Source organism: Pollachius pollachius (assembly GCF_949987615.1).
Source record: "Pollachius pollachius genome assembly, chromosome: 14".
Taxonomy (NCBI): Eukaryota; Metazoa; Chordata; class Actinopteri; order Gadiformes; family Gadidae; genus Pollachius; species Pollachius pollachius.
The window spans coordinates 20267206-20288926 of record NC_136947.1 but is presented as its reverse complement, the minus strand read 5'-3'; the positions used below and the strand labels follow the sequence as shown (position 1 = coordinate 20288926).

The 21721-nt window shown below is 46.9% G+C and overlaps 1 protein-coding gene across 1 annotated transcript in view; it reads right to left on the bottom strand.

Annotated features, from left to right (window-relative positions):
• Nucleotides 1–2950: 2950 nt before the first annotated feature.
• Nucleotides 2951–21721, bottom strand: part of ccdc39 (coiled-coil domain 39 molecular ruler complex subunit) — a 36151-nt gene continuing 17380 nt past the window's right edge. The window contains exons 17-20 of the mRNA XM_079751712.1: nucleotides 10219–10359; nucleotides 9804–9983; nucleotides 6828–6907; nucleotides 2951–3998 (exon numbers count right to left, since the gene is read on the bottom strand). Coding sequence (XP_079607838.1) covers nucleotides 3806–3998; nucleotides 6828–6907; nucleotides 9804–9983; nucleotides 10219–10359 — 594 coding nt within the window. The 3' untranslated portion in view covers nucleotides 2951–3805. The remainder of the gene's footprint in view (nucleotides 3999–6827; nucleotides 6908–9803; nucleotides 9984–10218; nucleotides 10360–21721) is intronic.

The following is a 21721-nucleotide window of genomic DNA, read 5'->3' as shown; positions in this document are numbered from 1 at the left end:
TTCAGTGGCAAGACTGGCCATGAAATATCAGAGATGATACTGAAGACATTAGAGGAGCACCACATTGCTATTGCAGATTGCAGAGGCCAGGGCTTTGACAATGGCTCGAACCAGGCTGAAATAAGGAAAATAAATCCACTTGCTACATATTCACCATGTGCCTCACATACTCTAAATCTTGTTGGAGTACATGCTGCAGAGTCATGTACCGATGTTGCAATATTTTTAGGGTGTTTGAATCGCTTGTACAATATCTTCAGTGCCAGCCCAAAGAGATGGGCCATTCTCAAAGAGAAGACTGGCTGCTCTCTTCTCCGCATGTCTGATACCCGTTGGAGTGCCCGCATAGCGGCTGTTAAACCAGTTGCAAATCACTTACCATCTCTCCTAGAGGCCCAGGATAGCATCTTTGCTAGGTGCAGCTTGACTAATGAAGTCAAATCAGAGGTCACTGGTCTCAGGAGTTATTTTACATCTTTTAAAGCCATTGTTCTCCTGACTGTCTGGAAAAAAACACTGCAGTCCATTGAAGACAGAAACATAATTCTGCAGTCAGGAAAAATGACACTAGATGTAGAAGCAGCCAATATAGAGGCATTGAAGGAAGAAATGCAGCTCTTTTGCAACTCATGGGATGACTTCCTTGCAGAGGCTTCCCTTATCGCAGAAGCTATGGATGTTCCCACTGGATTTCCAGTCAGCCACAAGCGAAAGAGAAAACATTTTGCAGATGAGAGTCAGAGGTCAGAAGAAGAGGGAAACGAACAGGAGACAGAATCAAATCTGTTTCGCAACAGTGTGTTCTATGTGGCTTTGGATAACATCATCTGTGCCTTGGACACCCGCTTTCAATCCATTGCAAATATCTGTGAGGAATTTGCTGCAATACTGAAAATCAAGGATTTAAAAGATGATCAGATTCACTCAGTTTGCCATTCAATAACAAGCAAATACAAACAGGATCTTAGTGCTAATTTTGAAACTGAAGTGCAACATTTGAGGTCTGTTTATAGTGCCACATTTTCAGACTGCCACTCCCCCCTTGAACTGCTGATTTCCATTTATAAACTTCAGCTTTAGAGCATTTTTGGTGAAATAAGTGTTACCATCCAAATCTTCTGTACATTACCTGTGACTGTTGCAGGTGGAGAAAGGGCGTTCAGCAAACTGAAACTAGTGAAGAACTATCTCAGATCCACAACAAGCCAAGAGAGGCTAAATAGCCTTGCTAGACTTTCAATTGAAAGTCAGCTAAGCCGACAATTGGTCTTCAAAGACCTCATCAGCGAATTTGCTAACAAAAAGGCCCGGCATTGGGCTTTCTGATGAGACTTCCAGTGAACAAACAAGCCAATTCAAACTTTAATTGAGATTAGATGAGGCTTGTTGTTTTTGATATTTTTTTTACAACAACGTATTCCATGTGCTCTTTGTTTCATTGCACATTTAAGTTAAATGCTACATATTTACCTGTGGACTATCTTGAGCGAGGACACTTAGTTTTTTGCATATCAGTGCTTGATTGTTAAATACAATAAAATACCCACACCTATTTGTTGAGTGGTTAATTGAAAATGTATTTGCAATCAGAGGTGTAATAACGTGTTGCAAATCAGGGAAATGAGAATAAGACCATTAATAATACATAATTTACATAATAATACTCTGACTTGTTAAGTCGTTAAATTTAAAAAAGGAAACAAATTGGGTGTATTACACCAGGCACCGTCAAGAACACTGAAAAACAAGAAAATTGAAGGTGGAAATGAATGGGGTAGAGGGGCCCACACCGATATTCTTTCAGGGGGCCCAGAATTCCTAGCAACTGCCCTGAACATGAATAATCGTACACATACAGATATGAGGATGACAAACTAAAATCTGGTTGCTATCGGGCGTTTCGTACCGTGGCACGCCGTGCTTCTGCTTCAGTGCTGTCGGTTCTGCGCGCTCTCGTACCACAGTGGGCAGCATTCAGATGTGGTCTTCAGAAAGCTCCAGCATCACACGACGTAGGCAAAGGGACCTTGGATCGCCCCAAATTGGTGCCCTTATAAATTGTCCTCTTAACCCACTACAATCACCCAACCCTCCCCTTACACTGCATGCAAATCCACCCAAGTCAGTGCAAGCACACACACACACACACACAATTCATACAGGCATTAGATAAAGGCATTAGTTCAGTTTATCACATAAACTGCAATAAAACATAAGATACCCCCCCTCACCTTGTTATTAAATGTGCTTAATAAATACATTTGATTTGATTAGCATTTAACAGACCCATAATATAGATAGGGTGTTTAGTAGGCCTACGGTCCACCACCATTGCCTCTCCGAAGCTAGTGTTTAATTACGTTGATTTACCTTTGAACATTTCCTATTATAGGCTACTGTGTAAAATGCTGTTCGGAATTACCGTTTGTATCAACAAAGAAAGAGCCATCATTTTCATGCCAGCACAGAGGCAAATCAACCGTTTTGCTTCAGCCCACTCAACTTGCTCAAATTAGCCGTTGCAACGAATGCACCCATTTCGAGCGATCAATGACTATACAAGTGTTACGTTTTAAGCTTTTGCATGTTTTCGCACGTTAACGACTTCATGCCTGTCTACGCTTCAAACTCGTGCATGTTGCAGAAAATGTGCAACAGCGCAACACATAATTTGGAGTTGCACCAGTGTTGGCACTCACCGAGCGACTAAAGCAATATTGCGTATGCGCAAAGCATGCGAAGTGGTTAGATATATAAAGAAATAAGTCAATTCTTTATTATTTAGTTTTGGTTTCCTTGTTTATTATAATATCCGTTTCGAGCTGAGAATAGGAAAACAAACACCATTATAAAGATGTTGGTGCATGAAGAAAAACTATTTGACTCGTTTTTTCGTTTTTCGTTTGGATGAATGAATGGAATCATCAAATGATCGGATGATACACGGAACTTATCAGCTCTGTCGTAAAATATTTTACATAGCTAGCACAAAATAATAGTTTTGGCTGAATGCCTACACTTATGTCAATATTTAATTGTAGTGTATTAGAACATGAAATGATTTAGAAAAAGTCTTCATACAATTTTATCCTCCATTAGGCCTATTTCGTTACTCTGGAATACAATAAATAACGAAACTTTCCTTACTGCGCAGCAGAAGGTTCCAACCAAAATCCAAAGAAAACAACAAGCAACATGTTGTCTAGGTTCAAAAAATCCCAGAAGGTTTTAACTTTGGAGACAAAAATTGTTGTCTCGTCTGGATGTGAACGTGTGCGGATATGGTCTCTGTCGGAATTAATACAGGTGAACACCAACTCTCTCCTTCGATTCCCTCAAGATATGGGTTGGGGGAAAAATCAAGAGGGACTGCTCGGGAAAGTGTGCAACGGCCCGCTGACTTTATTTACTCAGGTGGCTAGGAACCTCCCCCTTGTCCAACCAGTTGTGTTTGACCACGGAAACAAGCGATTTCCTGTGAATGGGATATCATGTGACATGTTTGCCTAATCCTACAGGGAGCTACAATGCCCTGTCCCCAACCCCCAGACTCTCTCTCTGGCTGGGTCTGAACATGTCAACATCCAGCAAGATGTGGGATAATTTCTGGAACCTCTAAATTAAATTAAAAAATATATACACTGAATATCCCCACTGTGTGAAGACAAATCACAGGCAAAACATTACCTTTAACAATCCTTTAACAAGCAACATAACACAATGTCTTCCATCATCTAAACACAGGCGTATAACGTGTTCATGGCCGAGGGGGGGTCAATTTCCGGAAGCCAGTGTCGAACCGACACTAGGGGCTATTGCGTCTGCTGCTGCGAATTCCACTACTACCACTGCTGCTGTTGGTGCTGCCTGGGCCCGGGGACCCGGCCGGAGGAGGGGAGGTGACAGACAGACCTAGGCCCAGCTCCAGGGTCCTGGTGGTGAGAGAGCACAGCGTCGAGCCCCTGGGACTGTTGCTTGCAGAGGAGGAGGCGGAGGACCTAGGACGTAGTATTAGATGGGTGAACAATAGGTGGAGAACATGAGGGTGAAGAGAGTTCCAAAATAAACGTGGCTCTAAATGCTAGCTGGATTGGGTAACTGATTGCACCCAGCTAGCATTGAGAACCAAAATGGGGGCTAGGTAAATAATGCTAATTTATACCGGAATTTTACAATGGTAAAGTTATAAAAAAAAAAAAAAAAAGATGGTTTAAGATCGCTACAAATAAATCCATGATTTACTTTTAATTATGTTAATACGTTTTATCAAGGTGTGCATTAAGCATCTGAAGATGATGTTCTGTGAAATCCACTGCAATGTTAATCTAGTCTGGTGCCGTGTGACCAGTTACAGAAACCAGGTTTATTCACTGACTTTTAGATGCACATTCATCCACATTTTGACATATTCAATACGATATTTGGTAGGAGTGTAGTGTATACATCCCTCTGTGATATGTTATGGTCATTTTAGGTTTTAGATCCTGCTTTCCATCACTTTAAGATAAATTAAGGTTGAGTGAAGACACAACAAATCTATAGATAAGAGATGTCATGCATGAATTTTCTTTGTTTCATTCATGACATGTAATAAGTGCCAGAGATAGGGCATTTAGCTCAAGGATGCCTCATGGCTGGGGGACCATGAGCCATAACCACAGTCTAGATCATCCTATCCTCCCCACAGTCTAGATCATCCTATCCTCCCCACACACGCTATTTTATGCCAAAAGCATGATTGGTCATCACGTGAGGCATCCATTGTTCAAAGCAATTCGAAACAAAGTTCTACACAAAGGTTGTGGTGTGAGAGCATGCAACATTATGTCACATTTAATTACATCTAAACAGGCCACACTGTTGTTTCAGACTCTCTTTCTTCTTCGCCCATAGTCTAGCCGACAACAGCGCTGTCCTCAACACAATGCAGTCCCTAATGACTTCCCCTTTACCCAGGTCTTGCTTGTTTGCTATATTATTATGCTACGTAAACAACACATGCAACATTGTCACAAAGGGGGCCTCGATATTGGTGGGACGTGGTATGAACACCGTCCCCGGCTGGCCCCATCCAACGAGTGGCCTTGCCTCCTATTCACTTTCTATTGCACGTTATCGCTCGGGGCAAGGGATTATGGGAAAGCTTGCTTGCGTGCGGCCGGGGGAATGCGGCCCGTTGAAGGGTAGGGACAAAAGTTGAACTTCAGTTACCTTTATGCAAATTAGCGTAAAATGTAGCACGCGTTCGGCCAAAAGATTGTTGGTATGTCCGCCAGTACGGTCCGAGTTGGTATGGTCCGCCAGTACGAGTTGGTACGGTCTGCCAGTACTATCTCCCAGGTAGAATAATTTGACGGGGTCTCATCTCTAAATGTGTGTCAATTAATCTTAATTTTAATTACTAATCTCTCCTGATTAAGTAGGTTTTGGTGGTAGCCATGGTGATTATGATGAGGGGGTGTTGCTGGGGGAGGTAATGATGAGGTGGTGTTGAAGAGGTAAGGATGAGGTTGTGTTGAAGAGGTAATGATGAGGTGGTGTTGAAGAGGTAATGATGAGGTGGTGTTGAAGAGGTAAGGATGAGGTTGTGTTGAAGAGGTAATGATGAGGTGGTATTGAAGAGGTAATGATGAGGTGGTGTTGAAGAGGTAATGATGAGGTGGTGTTGAAGAGGTAATGATGAGGTGGTGTTGAAGAGGTAATGATGAGGTGGTGTTGAAGAGGTAATGATGAGGTGGTGTTGAAGAGGTAAGGATGAGGTTGTGTTTAAGAGGTAATGATGAGGTGGTGTTGAAGAGGTAAGGATGAGGTTGTGTTGAAGAGGTAATGATGAGGTGGTGTTGAAGAGGTAATGATGAGGTGGTGTTGAAGAGGTAATGATGAGGTGGTGTTGAAGAGGTAAGGATGAGGTTGTGTTGAAGAGGTAATGATGAGGTGGTGTTGAAGAGGTAATGATGAGGTGGTGTTGAAGAGGTAATGATGAGGTGGTGTTGAAGAGGTAATGATGAGGTGGTGTTGAAGAGGTAATGATGAGGTGGTGTTGAAGAGGTAAGGATGAGGTTGTGTTGAAGAGGTAATGATGAGGTGGTGTTGAAGAGGTAATGATGAGGTGGTGTTGAAGAGGTAATGATGAGGTGGTGTTGAAGAGGTAAGGATGAGGTTGTGTTGAAGAGGTAATGATGAGGTGGTGTTGAAGAGGTGATGATGAGGTTGTGTTGAAGAGGTAATGATGAGGTGGTGTTGAAGAGGTAATGATGAGGTGGTGTTGAAGAGGTGATGATGAGGTGGTGTTGAAGAGGTAAGGATGAGGTTGTGTTGAAGAGGTAATGATGAGGTGGTGTTGAAGAGGTAAGGATGAGGTGGTGTTGAAGAGGTAATGATGAGGTGGTGTTGAAGAGGTAAGGATGAGGTGGTGTTGAAGAGGTAATGATGAGGTGGTGTTGAAGAGGTAATGATGAGGTGGTGTTGAAGAGGTAAGGATGAGGTTGTGTTGAAGAGGTAATGATGAGGTGGTGTTGAAGAGGTAATGATGAGGTGGTGTTGAAGAGGTGATGATGAGGTGGTGTTGAAGAGGTAATGATGAGGTGGTGTTGAAGAGGTAATGATGAGGTGGTGTTGAAGAGGTAATGATGAGGTGGTGTTGAAGAGGTGATGATGAGGTGGTGTTGAAGAGGTAATGATGAGGTGGTGTTGAAGAGGTAATGATGAGGTGGTGTTGAAGAGGTGATGATGAGGTGGTGTTGAAGCGGTAATGATGAGGTGGTGTTGAAGAGGTGATGATGACGTTGTGTTGAAGAGGTAAGGATGAGGTGGTGCAGGAGTCTCACCTCAGGGAGACTGAGCTGCGAGCAGAGCTGGTCCTGGAGCTCTGGCGGGTGGAGGAGCGGGAGGGCAGGGACAGGTTGGCCTGATTCGGACAGAACACTGGATTAAAACAGGTTTCATCGCCAAGCTTTTTAGCTCTATGTCGGGGCATCTTGTTGCCTAGCTACCGTTTAAAGCAAATGGTGGAACCCTCTCTGTTTCTTTACCATTCAAATCGGAGCTGCGATCTGCTCAGGCCTTTCCATATACCATAATAATAATCAACCATGACATGGTCCAACTGTATGACCTTATGACCGACTGTAGGACTGTACGAGTATGGCGATGGCCTAATGAATACATGATGGTCAACATTTTTTGAAGTCATGTTATTTCTCACAGAATAGTTGGTTGAGGTCGACTTGAACCAGTAACCCCATGGTCATGAGTCTGACGCAGTAGCACTTGAGGAAATGTAGTTTGCCAAGGGCAGAACAGAGTGTATTTTGAGAAATAGAAGTCTTCAATTCGTGGAGGTATGGTGAGCTTGGTCGGTATGGTAATATGGCATTGGTATGCCTTAAAAACTGGTTTACTGGAAGTTAACATTTAGAACAATCGCCAACCATGTTTCTAAAGCATACCTTGTCAAATCCACTGTCAAACCGACATTTGCGACATTACCTGTGTACCCCTTTAAGGCCCAGCCTTAAAAGGGTACAATTTAAGGCCGGGTTGTAGCGAGACGGCGGTTTAGAAAGGCAACTTCAAACAAATGCATACAGTGGGGCAAAAAAGTATTTAGTCAGCCACCAATTGTGCAAGTTCTCCCACTTAAAAAGACAAGAGAGGCCTGTAATTTTCATCATAGGTAAACCTCAGCTATGAGAGACAAAATGAAAAAAAAAATCCAGAAAATCACATTGTCTGATTTTTTAAGAATTTATTTGCAAATTATGGTGGAAAATAAGTATTTGGTCACCTACAAACCAGCACGATTTCTGGCTGTCACAGACCTGTAACTTCTTCTTTAAGAGGCTCCTCTGTCCTCCACTTGTTACCTGTATTATTGGCACCTGTTTGAACTCCTTATCAGTATAAAAGACACCTGTCCACAACCTCAAACAGTCACACTCCAAACTCCACTATGGCCAAGACCAAAGAGCTGTCAAAGGACACCAGAAACACAATTGTAGACCTGCACCAGGCTGGGAAGTCTGAATCTGCAATAGGTAAGCAGCTTGGTGTGAAGAAATCAACTGTGGGAGCAATTATTAGGAAATGGAATACATACAAGACCACTGATAATCTCCCTCGATCTGGGGCTCCACGCAAGATCTCACCCTGTGGGGTCAAAATGATCACAAGGTGAACAAACGGTGAACAAAAATCCCAGAACCACACGGGGGGACCTAGTGAATGACCTCCAGAGAGCTGGGACTAAAGTAACAAAGGCTACCATCGCTAACACACTACGCCGCCAGGGACTCAAATCCTGCAGTGCCAGACGTGTCCCCCTGCTAAAGCCAGTGCATGTCCGGGCCCGTTTGAAGTTTGCTAGAGAGCATTTGGATGATCCAGAACAGGATTGGGAGAATGTCATATGGTCAGATGAAACCAAAATAGAACTTTTTGGTAAAAACTCAACTCGTTGTGTTTGGAGGAGAAAGAATGCTGAGTTGCATCCAAAGAACACCATACCTACAGTGAAGCATGGGGGTGGAAACATCATGCTTTGGGGCTGTTTTTCTGCCAAGGGACCAGGACGTCTGATCTGTGTGACGGAAAGAATGAATGGGGCCATGTATCGTGAGATTTTGAGTGAAAACCTCCTTCCATCAGCAAGGGCACTGAAGATGAAACGTGGCTGGGTCTTTCAGCATGACAATGACCCCAAACACACCGCCCGGGCAACGAAGGAGTGGCTTCGTAAGAAGCATTTCAAGGTCCTGGAGTGGCCTAGCCAGTCTCCAGATCTCAACCCCATAGAAAATCTTTGGAGGGAGTTGAAAGTCCGTGTTGCCCAGCGATGGCCCAAAAACATCACTGCTCTAGAGGAGATCTGCATGGAGGAATGGGCCAAAATACCATCAGCAGTGTGTGAAAACCTTGTAAAGACTTACAGAAAACGTTTGACCTCTGTCATTGCCAACAAAGGGCATGTAACAAAGTATTGAGATGACCTTTTGTTATTGACCAAATACTTATTTTCCACCATAATTTGCAAATAAATTCTTTAAAAATCAGACAATGTGATTTTCTAGATTTTTTTTTTTCATTTTGTCTCACATAGATGAGGTATACCTATGATGAAAATTACAGGCCTCTCTCATCTTTTTAAGTGGGAGAACTTGCACAATTGGTGGCTGACTAAATACTTTTTTGCCCCACTGTATGTGGCCACATTCAACATATTCGACAGCCAAGCCTAAGTGTTTTTGACGCAATGTTAGAGCTGTTTAAACATCGGAGATATTCATACATTTCACTTTAAAACGTATATCTCTGCCGTCTTTAGCCTTATTAATATAAATTTCACACCATATAGTGCACCCTTTACCACTTCCGGCACCAAAGATGTTGCAGTGTGGATGTTTGGTTCAGTTGGAGCCATTGCATCAAGTTATAATGATCTGACCATATGGGTCAGACTCTCAGATTGCACTGTCCAAGGGGAAATGGCAGCCTGTTGACTATGTTTCACTTCAAAGGCTTGTTAAAGTGCCACCTTTAGTTAATTCTGGCCCATCCTTGTTGTCCCTAATTCCTTTCACAAGCTCTATAAGCCTTAGCAGTTTTTGGAGATATGGTTTTTGTCCAAAAAAATAAATAATAATAATACTAACGATTAAAATAGGGTTCCTACGGTTTCGTAGGACCCCTAATAATGACTTATGAATGGATGAATACTTAATAATGACTCATGAACGAATGAATAAATCTCATAGTCATTCATGAAACACAAACTAAACAACAACGACACAGGCAGTGAGAATCACCTGCAGAAAGTATTGGTGGATGGAGGCCCGGAGGGGGGGCGTGTCCTCAACCGCCTCGAGCAGCGTGAGGCCGACGCTGCGGTTGAAGTCCCTCGTCTCCCTCAGCTCCATGTCCCGCTCCTCGAAGCTCCGCCCCGCACCGCTCTTGGCAGACCGGGTCTCTCTGGTCAACTTGGAGCACTGGGGGCGTGTAACACCAAGAGACAACTTGAAGCGACAAACACAAAACGCACAAGCATGCACACACGTGCATAAACTGTACTGTGGACGTTGGTCCACAGAGGGGGTGCTAAACTGTACGGTGGACGTTGGTCCACAGAGGGGGTGCTAAACTGTACTGTGGACGTTGGTCCACAGAGGGGGTGCTAAACTGTACGGTGGACGTGGTGCCTCAGAGGGAGCGCTAACAGCAGACCTGTTTAGTGACTCGATCCAGTTTCTCCTTCTGGGAGTCGACCTCCTTGTTGAGCTGAGCCACGTGTAACTGAGCGCTGTGCGTCCGCTCGCACTCAGCCTGCTCGTCCTGCCTCAGCAACTCCATGGTCCTGTTCATCCCCTGGTCATAGAATAATAATAAAGATAATAACTAGAAAATGCATCTCCTGCAGAAAATGCGGTGAGTGTTGTAGTACAAAGTGAGGTTATAAATGTTTTTTAATAAAGCTACATAGATTAAGACATAAAGAAACGTTAAATGGCTTAAATCAATTGAAGGGATTTGAACAAAAGTTCAAAAGTCTAAATGGAGTAGACAATGTAAACATGCACACCATTTAAGAAAAAGTAAATGGTTGGAAACAAATAAAGTTACTGCTGAATGCGCAAAGCATTGCTAATCGCCAAAAATGACAACCCTTGTAAATCTCATAATCCGTCTATGGGGACCAACTGTAGAATATGACGGTTTGAAACTAAAACTGTGATGATACTGTTTAAATGATATCGAAATTCCGTTTAGATATTATTGAAGATACAAGTGTGTACATTTGTTAAATGGTTTGAACGAAGATAAACGGTGGAAAATTGATTTAGATACGTCTTAAACAGTTGAAGTATTAGAGCACGGCTCTGCCTTCCTCCCATTGACTCCCATGTTTAAAAAAAAGATAATATTTTAAAAGTAAAATATCTTAAAAAGTATAAAATATTAAAAGATTCTGAAAAGAATGGCGTAATTCCAAGCTATTCTGAATATTTTAAAATTTGAATGGAGTCTCTAGGTGAAAAATTGAGGAAGTACGGAGATAGGTCCCAAAGTTTGTACAGAATAATAAAGAAAGAAAGAAAGAAAGAAAGAAAGAAAGAAAGAAAGAAAGAATGAAACTTATGAACAACAATAGTTGAGCGCTGCATGCAGCACTCACCTAATAAATTTGATTTATATAGCGATTTTTGGATATTGGATTTTTAAAGGACGCTTTACAATGTGGGCAGGAACATAGAAGACAAAATAACTAAATCATTATAACACACGGAGACGAGCAGACAAACAAGACGGGGGGGGGGGGGGGTCACAGGCAGTAGGAACACAGGCACACACACACACACACACACACACACAAACACACACACACACACACAATTCAGAGAAAAAACTAAAAAGAGGAAAAACAAGTGGCTCAGAAAGGATAGGCTGTCCTTTGAGTGCGAGTAACACAATCGTAGTAGTCTTTATTTGCTAATTTCGTAGAGCTAACGCTATCGTTAGCGGTGACTTCGTCAAGGCAATCCTGTCGGCAGCACCACTTGCGAGGCAGGCTGCTGTCAGTAGCCTGCCTCGCAAGTCTTTTTCGGTGGTAAAAAATCGTAGTCATAGGCGACTCTGTTACACGTAAAGTACACTCGAGACTAGACTACACTCGCCAGCAAAAATGATTTGCCTACCCGGGGCCAGGGCTCCCGACATTGAAGCTAATCTTAGGGTGCTGGCAAACACCGACACTACTTTAGACAACATTGTAGTTCATGTCAGCACCAATGATGCTAGGACGAGACAAACTGAGGTCACAAAAAGCAACATAGTTAGGCTTTGTGACTTCGCCAGAAACATGTGTCGGCATCGATTAATCCTCTCTGGCCCTCTACCCGATAAGGGTAATGATGAGCGCTATAATAGATTATTGTCTCTAAATCGCTGGCTGGCAAGATTTAGTTCAGAGCAGGGCTTTGGTTTCATTGATAACTGGCCCTCCTTGTGGGGCCGCCCTGGTGTGCTCATGAGAGACGGCCGACACCCTACTGGGTTAGGCGCCTCAATTATGTCAAAAATCATAGACAGATGTCTTATCCAGGCGTGACTCATCCACTCACAGCACGCTGGGTTGCAGGAGTTTAGCAAACCTGCTAGCATCTGGTTAGCTGATCCAGTTTATCAGGAAGATGTATCTATTGCATCAATCTTTTCAGAGATGAGTGTTAACCAGACTCCCTCTGAAAATAATGCTGTACCTATATGTACGGTGGTGCAGCCTCGCACTGTCTCGAGGTGTAAAACCTGCAGGCAAGGGCCGCGACCAGTATGTCGAAATCGCACCATCCCCTTGATCGCTTCAGAGCTGAGTGTTAACCGGACTCCCTCTAAAAATAATAAAATGGAAGCACTCAGAATAGGGTTCATGAATATAAGGTTGCTTTCATCTAAGGCGCTCTTGGTCCATGATCTAATTGTTGATAATAAGATCGACATACTGGGCCTTTGTGAAACCTGGTTAAAACCAGATGAGTTTCTAGCCCTAAACGAAGCTACTCCCCCCAATTATGTCAGCGCTCAAGTATCTAGAGAAATTAAGAAAGGTGGTGGAGTAGCCCTGATATCTAATTCTAAGCTTAATTTAAAGCCAAAGAATAGATATACATTCAGATCCTTTGAGGTGCTTGCTTTCTGCTCCTCAGCTCCCCGACAAGCGAAACGAGTTCCAGACTCTTTCGTTTTAGCTGTAGTATACCGTCCCCCAGGACCGTATTCACTTTTTGTTGATGAGTTTTCTGACTTTGCAGCTGATCTGGCTACATATTCAGACAATATTTTGCTCATTGGGGATGCCAACATTCATGTGAATAACCCATCTGATGCCCTCGCAAGGGCTTTTCTGTCCATTACAGATATGCTTGGCTTCAAACAGCTCGTCCAGCACCCAACCCACATCGGTGGAAACACGCTGGACCTCGTTTTGACCCGTGGTGTAGACATCTCACAGCTAGTGGTCTCTCCCTACACCTCAGCTTTATCAGACCATTTTTTGCTCACTTTCCAGGTGGTGGTATCCTGCCCCTGCAACTATCAGCAGGCTACTTTCAGCTGTCGCCGCATCACACCTGCAACCAATACAGCGATGGCAGATAAGTTACCCCGTTCATTTGCTCCTCTTTGTAACTATAGGGGATCTGTGGACTGCCTTACTGATGACCTCAACTCTGCCCTGTCTGCTGCCATTGATTCAGTTGCCCCGCTCGTACTTAAAAAACGATCATTGAAAAAACCAGCTCCCTGGTTTAATGCAGAAACGTGCACCCTGAAGCGAAGCTGCAGAATCCTTGAACGCAAATGGCGCTCGACTAAATTTGAGGTCTTTCATCTTGAATGGCACAACAGTCTGCTCACCTATAAGGGTGCGCTGACTACTGCCAGGAACGCCTACTTTTCCCGTATCATCAACTTGAATAAAAACAATCCCAAGTTTCTTTTTGACACGGTGAAGAGTCTGACTCAGAATCAGACTGAGACAGTAGGTTCTTCCATCCTGGCAGGTGAATTCATGGATACCTTTGTGAATAAGATTCAATCGATTAGAGAGGAAATTGGTGCTTGCCGTGCAGCTTGTCCTACACATCCTGCGGGGCACGATGGGGTCCTGCCTAGTAGGATGGGGAATTCTGACGCAACTTTCTTGGAACTTTCAAGGCAATTCCTCTGGTGTCGAAACCAACAACTTTTATGTTGGATCCTCTCCCTTCCAAGATTCTTAAAGAACTTCTTCCAACTGTGGGGCCTGCTATCCTCTCGCTTATGAATCTCTCGCTTTCAACAGGAATTGTTCCCTCCAATTTCAAGGCTGCGGTGATAAAACCGCTACTCAAAAAGCCTGGCCTAGACCCTGAATTAGTCAGGAACTATCGGCCTATATCAAACCTGCCCTTCCTGTCCAAGGTAAAGGAAAGGATTGTAGCAAAGCAAATCGTCGATTATCTGACGAGGAACAATCTCTTCGAACCTTTCCAGTCAGGGTTCAGGAATTTCCACTCAACTGAAACTGATGTTACAAGAGTTGTAAATGACATCCTTCTTGCCTTGGATAATAATACAAGCTCAATGCTTGTGCTGCTGGACCTGAGTGCTGCGTTCGACACAATCGACCATAGCATTCTTCTTCACCGTCTTGAGCACTATGTTGGTTTCGGGGGTACGGCTCTTGGTTGGCTTGAATCGTACCTCACAGATAGAACCCAATTTGTGCTCCATGAGGGTTCAGAATCAAAACACTGCAAACTACGCTTTGGCGTACCACAAGGGTCGGTCCTTGGTCCATTACTTTTTGAAATCTACATGCTTCCCTTGGGCGACGTTATCCGCAGCTTCGGAATTAGTTTCCACTGCTACGCGGATGACACCCAGCTCTTCATTCCTGTAGATTCAGGGAACTCGGCCCAGATCCAGAGGGTTGAGTCCTGTCTAGCTGCGGTGAAGGGCTGGATGTCACAAAACTTCCTACAGCTTAACACTGGGAAGACAGAGCTGATAATTATCGGCTCGAAGCGGGACCGGAGAGAGTTTGAGGATGTCTCACTGTGGTTGGATGGACTCGCCATCCCACAGAGTGCAGTCAAGAATCTTGGGGTCCTGTTCGACCCCCAACTGTGCTTCAACCAACATGTTAGAAGCATAACTAGAATTGCCTTTTTCCATCTGAGAAACATTGCAAGAATCAGACCAATGTTATCTGCAGCGGATGCAGAGACACTGATTCATGCATTTGTTTCATCAAGACTGGATTATTGCAATGCACTGTTCTCGGGACTACCAAAATCTACCACAAAAAGTCTACAGCTCGTACAGAATGCTGCAGCTAGACTGCTGACCAGAACGAGAAGGTTTGATCATATCACACCTATTCTCGCCTCTCTGCACTGGCTACCAATAACTTTCAGATAGGACTTTAAGGTGCTACTGCTAACCTATAAAGCCGTGCATGGATCTTCTCCATACTACCTGAAGGACCTGATCATTCCTTATAGTCCTTCTCGGTCCCTCCGGTCTTCGGGAGCTGGCCTTCTTTCACTGCCGAAGGTTAAAAAGAAATCGGCTGGACAGAGAGCGTTTGCCTATCGAGCCCCCTTCCTATGGAATAGGCTGCCACAAGTGATCAGGGAAGCTGACTCTGTGGAGCTATTCAAAGGAAAGCTCAAGACACACCTCTACGATCTTGCATTTGGAACATAGGATTGTGAAAACGACAGATGCGAAGTGAAGACCACTCTGTTTGTTTGTGTTTTGTTAATGCAGTATACATTCCCACTATGTACTGTTCCGTTCTAATTCACTATTCTGTCTTTTGTAGCATGTTGCGGTGACTGGACTGGATGCCTGGACTCTCCTCATGGTCAACCGGCCAGCACCACATCACCATTTTTACATGATGTGCATGTATTTACCTGTATGTCAATTATGGCACCCATTGCACTCCTGACCATCCCTGGAAGAAGGGATCCCCCACTATGCGTTTCTTCTCAAGATTTCTTCCTTGCTAATTTCATGGGAGTTTCTTGCCCTTGTGGGGGCTTGGGTAAAGGGGGGTGTCATAAATATTTGACCTGTTAAGCCCTTTGAGACTGTAATGGTGATTAAGGGCTATACAAATAAAATTGAATTGAATTGAATTTATTGATTTTTCAAAAACAACAATGGCGAACTAGATAGGGGCCGGGACATTTTAGTGCAGGAGTGGTGAAGGGGTAGAGGCTGACAAGTGACCATCAGTGCACTTCAGTGTACCATTTACTAGTGAGCATGTGATTATTGTTTGGGAAAACCTTAACCATCCTGATCCCAAGTACATACAAGTACAGAGTCTGGCAAATCGGTTCCTGCATTTTCAATAACTGAAAAATACACAGTATATATTTTTTAATTTCAAGAAAGATGGTACAATACCCACGGCTTCACTAGCGGCTTAACTAACAACTTCACTAGCGGCTTCACTAACAACTTTACTAGTGGCTTCACTAGCGGCTTTACTAGCGGCTTAACTAGGGGTTTCACTTAGCCTGGCTATTGCCAGACGAAGATCAATCGTAGATTGCACGTTGGTCTGGGGAGGCTGCTGTCATTTTCTTCAGCACAAGAGGCGTGATCAACGGGCCTAGTTCAACTGCCTGTACGCAATTGGCTGCATGCCGTCGCTTCCCTGCCGTTATTGTGTTAAACCAGCCAATAGCGCGCCAAGGGGGAAGCCAGCTTGGTGATTTGCTTCCCAAAAACGTATCGGAAGCAGAAAAATAATGTATTGCTCTTCTCCAGACCCTTCTGCAGGGCGAATTCAAATCCCCGGCATAACGGGCTGGGGGTAACCAGTCTAGGCTTCACTAACAACCTCACTAGGGGCTTCACTAGGGTCTTCACTCGAGGCTTCACTAGCGGCCACACTAAAAACTTCACTAGCGGCTTTACTAGGGGCTTCACTAGGGGCTTCACTAGTGGCCACACTAACAACTTCACTAGCGGCATTACTAGCGGCCTAACTAGGGGCTTCACTAACAACTTCACTAGGGGCTTCATTAAGAACTTCACTAGCAGCTTCACTAGCGGCCTCAATAGCGGCCTCACTAGCGGCTTCACTAACAACTTAACTAGTGGCTTCACTAGCAACTTCACTAGCGGCCTCACTTGCAACTTCACTAGGGGCTTCACTAGTGGCTTCCTTAGCAGCCTTTTCACACCAAAGTTGTTCCGGGGGCGAAAATTGTACCGCCTACGTAATCCGCTGTGGGGGGACGTGCGACGTCTGGCCTGCAGGGGGAGTATGGGCAGGTTGGGAGCGCACGGGATTGGCCGGGGGGATTGGACCTGATGGCGAGCAGGTGTCTGCACTCAGGCCAATCAGGGAGGTTGTTCTTATGTGCCTGCTTTGTGTTGTAGTGAGAAGGAGAAACCCGGAGCACGGACCCCCGAGATCCCGCACGAGGGAAACCCACCCGAGGGCCAGAGAGAGAGAGACATTGTGGGAATGGATCCCCTTTTTGTTATCCTTACGAGTTTTTGTGTTTTCGTTAAAAAAAGCAATAAAAGAGACCTCCCGCTGAGGGACGACACCCCTGCCTGCTCGCCTGTGTGTGTGAACCCGTTACAGTGGAGCCCAACGCGGAACGCGAGCACGGGAGGATGGACCAGTCCCCACTGGGAAATGTACTCGGGCACCTGGCCCAGATGGCCGAGCAGCAAGGTCAGCTCCACCAAGCTCAGAATGAGGCGCTCACGGAGCTGGCCCAGTCCTTGGCCGCCGATCGGGCCATGATCCGTGAGCTTCTCGCCTCCGGCAGACGCGGCGAAGGACCCAGAGGGCCAGGGTCCGCTGCCCACATATACGTCCCGAAGATGGGGGAGGCAGACGACGCGGAAGCCTTTCTCGAGACCTTCCAGGGGGTGGCCGAGGTCTCGGGGTGGCCTTGCCCGGAGTGGGCGCACCACCTCTTGCCGTCCTGACCGGAGAGGCGCAGCTCGCGGCCCACAGCCTGCCGGCCGGGGCCCAGCGGGACTACGATACCATCACCAGGGCCCTCCGTGACCAGCTGGGCCTCTACCCCGAGGAACATCGGCGGCGGTTCCGGGCGCTGGCCTTCAGCGAGGGGCACCGACCCTTCGCCTTTGCCCAGCAGCTGAGGGACCAGGCTAGGAGGTGGCTGGTCCCAGACCGGAACACGGCGGAGGACGTGGTGGAGCAGGTGGCCCTGGAAAGATTCGCGGAGGGGCTGCCGGCTAGGACCTCCGCCTGGGTCCGGTACCACCGGCCTGAGAGTCTCGCTGCCGCAGTCGTCCTGGCGGAGAGCCACCTGCAGCCACCACCGGCGAGCCAGCGACCACCGACACCGGGCCCACGTACCAGGGCGGCTGCCCAACAGCGGGATAGGCCAACCCCGGCGCCGAGGGAGAGATGGGGGGGGGGGGGGGGGCGGTCCAGAGCGGGCACATGAGTTGCCTCCCCCCCCCATTCCACAGACGGGCGCTCAGACGGCAGGGGAGGGGTGTTGGCGGTGTGGGTGGCCTGGCCACTTCCGGACGGGAATGCCCCATGATGGAGGTGGGTCAGGTCGTCCGCGTCACCGGGGCCCCGTCTCCTCCCCACGGTCCCGGCGAGGCGTACCGTATCCTGGTGAGGATACAGCGGGGTACGCACCAGGCGCTGTTGGACTCGGGCTGCATGCAAACCCTGATCCACCAGCGCCTGGTGCGGTCCGAGGCATTGGTGGAGGCGTCGAGCATTTCGGTGAGGTGTATACACGGGGATGTGCACGAGTATCGGGCATCGGGCGTCCGACGCGGCTCAGGGATCGGGGGAAGGGAGGGGTCCTCAACCCGAGGTCCCAGCGCCGAGATTCCCACCGGTGGAGGATTTCCCCCTCGAGCAGTCTCGTGACGCCACATTAAGCTCAGCCTACGACCAGGTGATAATTATTGATTGGAGTCGGGTCCGGCCAGACCCACACTTTATGGTGGTTAGGGACAGGCTATATCGGGTGAGTCGTGACACCAAGAGTGAGGAGGTGATCACCTAGTTGCTGGTGCCAAGGAGCCGCCGGGAAATGGTCTTCCAGGCGGCGCATTACAACCCAATGGCGGGCCATTTGGGGTACGAGAAAACACTCAACCGGATAATGGCCCGGTTCTATTGGCCGGGGATTCGGGCGGAAGTGCGCAGGTGGTGCGCATCCTGCCTCGAATGCCAGCTGGTGAATCCCCCAGCCGTCCCCAGGGCTCCCTTACGGCCCCTCCCCCTGGTGGAAGCCCCCTTCGACCGCGTTGGCATGGACATTATCGGGCCAATAGAACGTTCCGCACAAGGGTATCGATTTGTGTTAGTCCTGATCGACTACGCAACCCGATACCCGGAAGCAATTCCGTTGCGCAACATCTCCGCAAAGAGTGTTGCACAGGCGTTGTTTCATGTCGTATCGCGGGTGGGAATCCCGAAAGAGATTCTCACTGACCAGGGCACCAATTTCATGTCACGCACGATTAGAGGACTTTACGGGTTGTTGAAGGTCAAGGCCGTTTGCACAAGCATCTATCACCCAGCCACGGACGGCTTGTGTGAGAGGTTTAACCGGATTTTAAAGTCCATGATCCGCAAGTTCGTACATGAAGATGCTCGAAATTGCCATCGATGGCTAGACCCTCTGTTGTTTGCAGTGCGGGAAGTGCCCCAGGCTTCCACGGGGTTTTCCCCATTGAGTTACTCTATGGGCGCAAGCCCAGGGGCGTCCTGGACCTCATTAAAGAAAACTGGGAGGAGGGGTCCAGTGACAGCAAAAATGAGATCCAGTACGTCATGGACCTGCGTGCAAAGCTTCACTCACTAGGGGTATTGTCACGTGAGCATTTGCACCGAGCCCAGGAGAGTCAGAGACGCCTGTAAAACAGAGGGACTACATTACGCAATCTCACCCCGGGGGAAAAGGTCCTGGTACTGCTGCCCACCTCTAGCACCAAATTACTCGCGAAGTGGCAAGGGCCCTTCGTGGTCACGCGGCGAGTCGGGGACGTGGATTACGAGGTAGCGCGTTTGGACAGGGGCGAAAACAAACAGGTGTACCACATCAACCTCCTGAAGAGGTGGAATGACGTGGTCCCTGTCGCGTTTGCGTCGACGCTGCCGGAGGGAGAAGAGCTCGGGCCGGAAATCCCGGGCCCAGGTCCCACCCCTCCGGTAGGTCGGGCCGAGGACCTCTTGCGGAGTCAGGCGCGGGACATTGCCGGCCTGCAACTCCGGTTCGCCGACGACTTTTCGCCCCTGCCCGGTCGCACCCCGTTAATTATTCATGACATCGAGACGCAGCCCGGGTTAACGGTGCGGACACGCCCCTTATAGGCTGCCCGTCCAGAAACAAGATGTGGTGCAGTGCGAATTAGCAACCATGTTAGAGTTGTATTGAATTTAGCTAATAAACTGTGTGTTTAAAGTGTATCATAGTCTAGCTAGCTTGTGTTAATACACTCAGTTTACTAGCTAAATGCGATTAAACAATTAAATACAATACAAATATAAAGTTAGCAACGCTAATAAAAGTCATTTGTAAAATAAGTGTTATCTGTTTAATGTTATTTCGTCTTGTGACGCTCAATGAATGAGCGCAAATGTTCGCGAATGTTCATTAACCTTCGTTCGACGCAATTGTCCGTGGCCAGGCAGGTTTGGAATTTTCGAACGAGGATAACGCAGGCGTTACAATTTTCGCCCCCAGTACAATATTGGTGTGACAGCTCCACTAGCGGCTTCAATAGGGGCTTCACTAGGGGCTTCACTAGCCCTTGAGTCGTCAATACAGTATGTGTGTCTATCTGTTCCAGAATAGGCATAGACACATTCCAGAATCTGGTACTTTCGGCTCCTGACTGTTCCTCCCACAGTGTTCAATACTTTCGAGTTGGATCTCCTGATGAAAGGTGAAAGGTGAAAGAATGTTTCAGGCTGTTCTTTTAGGTTAAGGCCCAGAAAATATTGTAATATAAGAGCTTTAAAAGGAGCTTAATTTGGTTGTAATAATGCTGTATTTGGTTTTTAATAGTTTGTGTCCGTGTGTGCGTCCACGGGTATGGGTGGTATAGAATATAAAACAACATTTCCAATCAATATTGAAATCAAACCTGCGCCATTGATTGAGGGACAAGAAACAAGGATATCTTAGAACTAGTAAATGCCTTTTTGGTTCTGAGTGCTGTAGTGTAAAGTGAGGTTGAAAATATTTGTTTTTTGAAGCTACAGTCTAAAACATATGGAAATGGGGAAAAGCTGCACTCAAGTGAAATATTAAGGTTGTGTACTTGAGTCTGAATGGATTATTCATAACAGTATAAACACACAAACATTTAATAATGTCAAATAGTTTCAAAAAGTTTGAGATAATATTTGAAATAGATATACAAAAGTGATGCTGTTTGACCCTAGGCCCAGCAGTGTCATGCTCTCTATCTCTTCCTAGCATGGGCCCCCTCGCCTGGGCCCCTTCGCCTGCACCCCTTAGCCTGGGCCCCTAGCCTGGCCCCCTATCATGGACCACCTAGCCTGTACCCCCTAGCCTTGGCCCCTAGCCTGGCCCCCTAGCATGGACCCCCTAGCCTGGGCCCCCTCGCCTGGGCCCCATAGCCTATACCCCCTAGCCTGGGCCCCCTAGCCTGGTCCCAGGCTAGCGAGCCTGTTTGGCCCCGTTCCTCTGTGTCGGGGTCTGTGTGTATGTGTGTGGGCGTGGCCAGACTCCAGCTATCCAGTTCTTTCATTCCACCCCACCTGCTTGGTCGACACACCTGCAGGTCAACTCGACTGTCCTCCTGAGCCTTCAAGCTCGCTCTCGGCCGCTAAGCAGCATTTCATTCTCATTATCTCACGCGTGTCTAGGTATCTGCCTCACCGTGTTCTTTGTTCTTTAGTGCCACTCGGCGGTTTCTGCTACCTGTCTGCCTGCCCTGTCTCCCTGACCTTTCCCCCTGCCCTGTCTCCCTCCCTGCCTGGCCTGTCTCCCTGCCCTGTCTACCTCCCTGTCTACCTCCCTGCTTGCCCTGTCTCCCTGCCCTGCCTGCCCCCCTGCCCTGTCTCCCTGCCCTGTCTCCCTGCCCTGTCTATCTGCCCTGTCTACCTCCCTGTCTACCTCCCTGCCTGCCCCCCGACCCTGTCTCCCTGCCCTGTCTCCCTCCCTGCCAGTCCTGTCTACTT